At 41.3% G+C, this 8986-nt stretch overlaps 1 protein-coding gene across 12 annotated transcripts in view; it reads left to right on the top strand.

Moving 5' to 3' along the window:
- The window catches only part of IPCEF1 (interaction protein for cytohesin exchange factors 1), a 207965-nt gene extending 199279 nt beyond the window's left edge, over positions 1–8686 (top strand). For all 12 annotated transcript variants that reach the window (XM_023206113.2, XM_023206109.2, XM_023206105.2 and 9 more), the window contains one exon: positions 3900–8686. In XM_023206113.2, coding sequence (XP_023061881.1) covers positions 3900–4112 — 213 coding nt within the window. In that variant the 3' untranslated portion in view covers positions 4113–8686. The remainder of the gene's footprint in view (positions 1–3899) is intronic.
- Positions 8687–8986: the final 300 nt, after the last annotated feature.

Genomic DNA, 8986 nt, shown 5'->3' with positions numbered 1-8986 from the left:
TCTATCTATCTATCTATCTATCTATCTATCTATCTATCTATCTATCTATCTATCGGCCTATCGGCCTATCAGTATCTATCTATCTATCCAGCTATTGATCTTTGAATCTGTCCATGTCTACTTTATTTGTTTAATGGAAAAGATTTCCTCAGACTCCAAATAGGATTCAGAATGCAAAAGAAAATAAAAAGCAAGTGGGTAATTCATTTATTCATTTATTTCTTATTTTATATATTCATTTTTTCAACAAGTATTCAACGGATGTCTACATGTGTCAGTCATTCTTTCAGGTACTTGGGGCTGTATAGCAGTGTGCATGTGAGACAAAAAGGCCTGCCTTCAGGAAGCTTATGTTTTAGTAGGAGAATAAACAAACATAATTGACTATTAAGTTTTATAATATAATAAGTGATGATAAATTTGATAAAGAATAGAAAAGAGAAGGGATATAAAATATTGAGGAATTGATATTTAAATAGGAAAGACATGAAAGGCCTCCTTGAAAGACATAATTTTTATAAAATCTGAAAAAGGAAAGGGAATGAGACTTGAGGTTTTCTGCGGCCAAAAATGCAAACACCTTGGGGCGGGAGTGTGCCTAGGGCATTTAAGGAAGAGCAGGGAGGTCAGGGTAGCTGTAATGTAGTGGGGATGGAGCATGGGGAGAGCAGCAGTGTGCCAGGGACACGGGGATTCGAGCCACTGAGGACCTCATTGCCATTGCAAACACCAGCTTCTACTTGGAGTAAGACAGTGACCCTCTGGAAGGTTCTGAACAGAGGGATGGCATGCTTTGTGTCATGTTTGAAGGTAGAATCATCAGGCTTTGCTGGTGGATTGGGTGTGATGGAAGGAGTCAAGAATGACTCCAGTGTTTGCCCTGAGCAACTGGAAAGATGGAGTTACCATTAAGTGCTTTGTGGAAGACTACATTAGGAACAGGGTTTGGTGTGTATTGGAAGTTAGTGGGTTGGGTGGGGATGAAGAGAATAAGAGGAACTTAGCTTTAGATATGTTATTTTTGAGATGCTTTTAAGGGTTGATGTGGAACTGCTAAAGAGGAAGTTTAGATAAATGATGGTGGAGTCCAGGGGAGAAGTAAGGAGAGATATAAATTTGGGACCCTCAGCACATAGGAGAGTGGGAGAGAGTACATGTGATTACCAAGAGCATGAACATAGAGCAGAGAAGAGCATACAAGCTGGTGCTCTAGAACACTCCAGTGAGAAGAGGTGGCATGACGAGGAGGAACCAGAAACCAAGGTGAGAGTAAGTAGCAATTGTGGGATAAGAAAAATCAGGAGAATGTGTCACAGGAGCACAATGACGAAAGTGTTCAAGAAGGAGGAGTAGTCAATAGGTTTAGGTGCTGCTGATAAATAAGTTGAAGATGGATCACTGGTTTAACATTGATTTAATGGATTATGGATTTAACAACATGGAGGTCACTGATGGTCTTCACAAGAGCAGTTTTGGTGAATGGTGGGGGCCAAAGCCTGGTGCGACTGAATCTATGAAGAATGGGCTGTTGGAGACAGGGAGAAAGTGGAGCATTAGCTGGACAGGGATTTGGGGGCAGAGAGGAATTTTAAGATGGAAGAAATAACAGTGAACATGTATACCAGTGAAACTGCTGGAAGGGATCTGGGAAATTGGTGAGTCACAGGAGAGAAGAGAATTGCTGGGATGAATTTCTCAAGTAGGAGAGTGGGGGCCATTGTACCCAAGTGGAGGGACTGGGCTTTGCTAGGAGCACAGATGCTCCGTCTTTGTGAACAGGGCAGAAGGTGGCATAGATTTGCATCCATGTAGTTCATGGGCAATAGGAACTTGGGAGAAGTGCTCTTCTGATGGCTTCCGTTTCCTCAAAAAAGAGACAGCAAGGCCATCAGCTGTGAGTGAGGATGAGAGAGGCGGTTTGAGATGAGAAGAGGTTTTGAAATAGTTATTTGGGAGACTGCCAGAAAAGGGATGTGAAAGTGTGATGACCGGAGAGTAGTGAAAATCCACTTGCTGGCAGTGGTTGTGAATTTCAGCTTCACACATGCTTCTCTGGGGATAGTCAAAAAGGGTGGTTCAATCATATGCATTAATTGAATGTCTACATGGCACTTGTCATTGTGTTAGGTGCAGGGAATACAGGGATGAAGGAAATGTTTCTTGTCATCTTCTTTAAGCTTTAGAAGAGGGGCCATGACTTATTCGTAAATACCTAAATGTACATTGGTAAGTTCTCAGAGGGCTTCATTGGAAGGCATGAGAACATAAAAACTTAAAAGCTTATCGGTCCAATTTTGGGCGTGCGGGGGAGGTTTCCTTTATAATGTGATGCCTCAGGTGAGTAAGATTTACGGGTTATGAAAAATTGGGTGGGCCGGGTGCAGTGGCTCACGCCTGTAATCCCAGCACTTTGGGAGGTTGAGGTGGGTGTATCACTTGAGGTCAGGATTTTGAGACCAGCCTGGCCAACATGGCAAAATCCTGTCTCTACTAAAAATAGAAAAATTAGCCAGGTGTGGTGGCACGTGCCTGTAATCCCAGCTACTCAGGAGGTTGAGGCAGGAGAATCGCTTGAACCTGGGAGGCAGAGGTTGCAGTGAGCTGAGATCAGGCCACTGCTCTCCAGCCTGGGCAACAGAGTGAGACTATCTCAAAAAAAACAAAAAAACAAAAAAACAAAACAAACAAACAAACAAACAAAAAAAAACACAAAAAAAAGAAAAGAAAAGAATTGGGTAAAGAAAAATTGGAAAGTGTTCTCTGTAAAAGAAACTCTAAAAATTAGAGTTTATCAGGTGAAGAAAGGCAAGGAAGATTCTCCATGTGGCACAAGGACACGGAGGTGTGAGCTAGTGTTGTGTGGGTGAGAAAATGCACGCCAGTACATTAGACTGGAAAGTCAGAAGGAAGCAGAGTATCAACAAATGGTGCCAGTGCAGGTGAGGAGCCTTTGGTGTAAGGGGATCCATGAGGGGGACTCAGCATCTTAATGCATCCCTGCTCTGCTAAGTGGAGGTGGAGTTGACGTGGGCACTGGAGGCAGTGGTCTTGCTCAGAAGGCTGTGTCAGCAGATCAAGTGTGATACACTGAACTGGATATCCACTCTTAGGACTATGGTCAGGGATAGAGAAAACAGGCATAGATTTGAGATACAATTGTCAGGGCTGAATATTTGTTTTTAATATGGAGGATGAACATCTTATTTTTACTCCATTCCTCGTCTGTAGAAAACTCTAAGCTGAGCTAGACATTTCAGAAATATGTGTCATTGGTTACAGAGGAGGCAGAGTAGAATAGCACCAATAGGTTGTTTATTAATATTATGGGAATACATACTGTTTTGATGGAAGGTTAGTAGCCTCTTCTTTGACTAGAAAGATAACCTGTGTATTTAGTCTGTGTATATTAATTAAATTAATGGGATTTATTAAAATAAAGATAATTTAATAAAATCTTAAAAGATATATTTTATGTTGCCTTATGTCCTAGGTAAAGTGTTACGTTCCAGTTTTACTTAGTGAAAAAGCATAGTCAACGAAAATGCTAACACCTTCAGTGATAAGTTTTAGGAGGCATGAGTTCCACACCAAGGTAGAATTGTTACTGCGGTGTGGAATAATGGATTGATCAGGGAAAGGCACCATAGAAGACCTTTGCTATAAGTCTAGCTCTTCCACCAACTCTTGGGTAGGATACTTCACTTCTTTGTGGCTAGCATATGCAAACAAATGTCATATTTGTTAGGCTTGATGCGGGAATTAGAATATGAACGTGCAAAAATACTTTGGTAATTTTATGTGAATGTATATGTGTACTTGTAAAAGAGTTGGTAAAGATGGTTTGTGTAAATTAAGACACTCTCAACATCCCCCCTTCCCCTTTTTTTCTACTCGCACAGTGTAAAGAACATGATCTGGCCATGATTAACCAGTTGCTGGATGACCCGAAGCTGACAGCCAGGAAATACAGAGAGTGGAAAGTCATGAACACCCTGCTGATCCAGGACATCTATCAGCAGCAGCAGGCTTCGCCTTCTCCTGATGACACTGATGACACCCCCCAGGAACTCAAGAAATCACCTTCTTCTCCCTGTGTTGAAAATTCCATTTGAGACACAAAGTCAGGGTTTTATCCTCTTATATTTTATCACAAGCAACTCTTCAAGATATTGCAAAAGCTTACATTTTTCCTTAAAAGGAAAACTGAATCCCAGTCCCTCAAGCATCAGCTTCCCATCTAAAGATGCATCTTACATGAAGACAATCACCAAATACACCAGAGCTCCTCATTCCAGTCGTAACGCATCCATTGAGACTGGAATGATTGAGTTCAGTTGAAAGGCGTTTTTTGTGTTCCTACTGGGAGCTCATGGTGATGCAGGGCTCTAGGAGGGATGTGAGAAATGTCTCTTCTGTTCCTTGCTCTCCAGAGAATGCTATGGGCAAAAATCAAATTTTACCGGGAATAATTGTCCACGGAAACATTCTGTTTTTCAAAAGAAGAATGTACATATGCCACTTGGCTGGGAAGCTGTGTGGTCCAAATCACTTTCTGAGTGGAGGAATGTTTTCTATAGCAGTGACTGCAAGGACAAACGTGGTGTTGCAGAGCAAAAATTCCTTGCCTTTGGTATAGAGTGGTGGTGCCTTTTCCACGTGTTGAGAAATACTTAATAGACAGTGGCGTGTGGGAGAGCTGAAGGAGGAGGCATGTTCCATATTCCACTCACTCAAAGGACAGCTTAGTGTTTTCACACTTTGTGCAGGTTAGGGGATCTGATTAATGTTTCCTTTCCTTACAACAGCTAGAGAAAACATCTCATCACAATTGGAGACCTCTACTCCCTTTGAACTTTCCTACTCAACGGTAGGAGATAGTAATATGTCCAGCAAAGAATGTCTACTGCTCTTGTCCTTGGCTGTGATCCCTATACATAGTGTGAATTTATATCCAGATTTCCCAGGATCAATATTGACAAGATGACTTTGGCATCTGAATTGTTTTAATATCTTTACTCAAAAACAAAAAACAAAAACCCACAGAAACAACAAAAGAGTTAAACATGATGGTTTTATTTTTGTATGTTTATATGTCACTTGTGTGCTATGTGAATAGCTATCTATGTTTGTTATTTAAATATATTTATAGAAGTTCAAATTACTAGTGTTTTAAAAGATGATATACTATTATATATTGTGCTTAGTATATATTTGATGAGTCTAGACTTTTTGCTTGAGAAAAATAGAAATACTATTGATTCACTGGTGTTACGATGTTGCACTATAATGTCTGAGGAATGCTCAGGAAATCTTGTGGGAAAAAAATGGGGCATGCATTCATAATTTTTCTTTTTCTTCCCCACCCCAAACTCCATGAGCTCTTACATTTAGATTTCTATCTCCTGTCAGTCACTCTTTTAACCAGAAAAGGATTTTCATCTTAGATTATCCTTTCTATTAAATAAACTTTAAGCTTTGTGCCATTTATGCCTGCAAACCTTAGATCAAAGGCAACACAACTAGTGTCATCTTTTCATTAAAGACTAATAGAAATTTGGAAATCATTGTGGTAAAGAGAGCTCATAGAGAAACAATATGAAAGTCTTCCCTTACTAATCACCATGAATATTTCTCATCATAGGAATAACCACAACCCACCAAGTACCCATGTTGGCCGTGCCTACCCCTAACAAATTGTTGACATAACCATTTTGTTTTATAGCTTCAAAGTGTGGCTTGACATTCAAATGGAAGAAACCACTTGAATTATATCTGCAAACAAAATGGAAAGAGTTGTTGAGTATTTCCCCAAGCTTTACTAAGAAGCCTTAATACTCTGTAAACAAGCAAACAAACAAAAAACAACCTTAGCATTAAGAAATAAAAATAAAAAACAAGAAGCAAGTTATACTACTAGAAGCTTCTCTAAGATAAGAGGCCAGGCCAATCAGTTTGGCCCAGCAAACATGTGGGTACTTCTCCACCTAGGGAAGCTAGTGAAGATGAGTTTGACCTGTGGTGACCTGACGGAGAGAACATTCAGATCCTCAGATTGCACCCTGATGCCCTGGTTTGGGAGAGCAGTGCTTTAACCTTTTGGCCCTGGAAACTACTGATTCTTTCTGTGATTAGCAGATACTAGAAGGGAAATTATTTAGGATTGGCAATGTAAAGAGTATTGAAGGAACGGCAAATAACAATAGCAGAAATAACAGTGTGACACGAAGTACCTTTCCATCTATTTTTCTTTGGTTTGCAACACCAACCTGTAGACTTCCAGTTTTTCTTAAATTGAAGAGCTCCAGACACTTTTGAGCAGGGTTTGTGAATACCTTCGAATGCTTTCCTTTGGCTTCTCTTGAAGACATATTTCCCCAGCCTTTCAATGTTACTTTAGTACCATTCAAACTAAATTACTTTAGTACCATTCAAACTTAAAGGCAAAAAAGATCCCTGGGATTACTTAGCCAAGGCTTAAAGTTATTTTTCAAAGATACGTCAAGAACGTTAGCCTAGAAGTTTTCGCTTTGCTAGTTAAAGATGACTGCAGAGCTTCCCAAAGTGAAAGTAAAACTGAACTTCACAATTTTGCACCTAGCTTTCTGGAGCCCCATTGCCTGCTCATTTGTGTTTTTCCCCCTGTAAAGTCTTTTGCTTTTGACCAGGTTGTGCTACAAAGTAGGGCTGCTTCTGTGAGTTCTCAGCCTAGGTTGTGGACACTGAGACGTGGGTGGGGAGATAGACAGGAGTGAAAGGGATAGTGGGTGACACTTTCCATGACACTCAATGTAGGAAGACGGGCTTCTCTCTTGGCCTCATGCCACTTTTCTGGTCCAAAGAATATTGGGAAAACTGGATTACTTTCAGCATATTTCTTGAGACCAGGTCATCTCTGAAATGCATTTGGGGTAGTTTCATGGGGTCCAAGGGCCAACTCCTATACCCAGTTCTACAGTGTCTGTGAACTGTGGAATGAGAGAGAAAACCGTGGCTGCTCAGGAAGGAAGTGGAGAATCTCTCAGCACATGTAGATCCAAATCTGTGGCACCTGCTAAAGATTAGGATTTGGAGAGGACTCCTCTTTGGGGTTGTGAAGAGGACCTTATCCCTCTATTGTTAGCGTGTAGATCCAGAACGGAGCCTGATGGGATGCCCTCACTGGTTAATATATTGCAAATAGACATGCTGGGCCCTACATTGGAAGGGCCTCTGTTGCTTTAAAGAATTCTTAGCTTTGCCACAAGAGCTCAAATCTCAGAGTAGGATCAAAGGCCTAAAGTATAGAATTACAAAGACTCCAGGAAGCGTAAGAAAGAGATTGTGTCTGGAGTCAGATTTCAATGTGAAACCCATGCCTTATATTTACACAGCACTTTGTAGTTTGCAAATGGGTGTGTTTTCAGCCCCCTCCCGCTGCCCCACGCTCTGTGTGAGATGATTGTGGATTATTACAGTGAAGTGCCTGGCCCAGAGCCCCAAGTGGTAAAGCAGGAACTTGAGTCTCAGGACTCCCAGCGGCTCTCTGCCCTTTCCCTTCTCTCCGCCCCCCACCTTGCTTCACCTGTTACCTTGTTAAGTTGCTGTTGGCACACAGCCTACTAGGAAACCAAGAAGTTTGACTTGGAGTGTGTGTTTCATTGCACTGGGTTCAGCATAGGGCCGGCCCTGGTGGCTGTTAGGCTACATTCTCCATTTGAAACCTAAGGCGCCCTCTCTGTGCTTGAGCACAGTCTCCTCCTAATGGCCCTGCCTCAACCTGCTGGTGGGCTGTCTGTGGATTGAGTTTTCACTTAATCATGCTGTGTTTCCTTTCCTTTCTGTACGTTAGACTACTTGGGAAGTGCTGTGAGATCCTTGGATGAAAACATGTATTTAAAGAAATGGAGAGTGTTTATTTTGTTTGCTTTTTGAGGCATGTGCTGTCAGATGTCAGAGACCCAAGTTAGTAATTAGAGGTTGGTCCTTTGACCTTCTTCTCTTAATTGCTTTTCATGTAATCATGATAATTTACTCAGGTAGCACTCCAGTCACAAACAATGTCACAGAAACAGATTCAAAGAAAAAATGTTTTTAAGTCTTGAAAAGAAGTGCTATTCAAATTTAAGCCATGTTTAAATTCGTAGGTACATTATCTCTTAGTAAGAAAGACTTTTTTTTTTTAAACGGAGTCTCACTCTATTGCCCAGGCTGGAGTGCAGTGGCGCAATCTCAGCTCACTGCAACCTCTGCCTCCCGGGTTCAAGTGATTCTCCTGCCTCAGCCTCCCGAGTAGCTGGGACTATGCCCAGCTAATTTTTATATTTTTAGTAGAGACCGGGGTTTACCATGTTGCCCTGGCTGGTTTCAAACTCCTGACTTCAGGTGATCCGCCTGCCTCTGCCTCCCAAAGTGCTGGGATTACAGGCGTGAGCCACCACCCTCGGCCAAAAGACAGTATTTTGACAGAGCCACATACATGATTTAATGAGTAATGTTAAGTACAGAAAAGCTGCCGTATCCACATAAAGTTTTAGGGGGCATTTCTTCTTCAGTCTAACAAGAATGTGATATCCGATTGTGGTTTTCCTCTCTTCCAGTTTTTTTTTTGTATACCTCACAGGAGAAATCGAGTCCTAGAACTGGGAGATGACTGCCCTGCCCAGGGTTTTGTAATACATAATTGAAAATAAAAGCCCCTAAAACTAAATGTTTGCAGCCTGTATGAAATGGACTGTGGAAGGGGGATAATTTCTCTCCTCACAGAAAGCCACTCGTCTCCTTGAATGAGACATTGAGCAGACGTATGTTTCTCTGTGTCGTGGAGCAGGCAAACATTCCCTTGCCTCTTCAGCACATCTCAGTTCTTTCCCACATGACCCCAGAACCACTTAGAAAACATTGAAATGGATTCTTCATTGAAAGAAGCTTTATATTTCTTTTGCTGTAAGGATACTTAACTGCTCTGTATTTGATTTTTTTTTTTTTTTTTTTTTTTTTTTTTTTTTTT

The sequence above is a fragment of the Piliocolobus tephrosceles genome, chromosome 5 (assembly GCF_002776525.5).
Source record: "Piliocolobus tephrosceles isolate RC106 chromosome 5, ASM277652v3, whole genome shotgun sequence".
Classification (NCBI taxonomy): Eukaryota; Metazoa; Chordata; class Mammalia; order Primates; family Cercopithecidae; genus Piliocolobus; species Piliocolobus tephrosceles.
The sequence above is the reverse complement of the archived record's forward strand: the minus strand, read 5'-3'. Positions and strand labels throughout refer to the sequence as shown.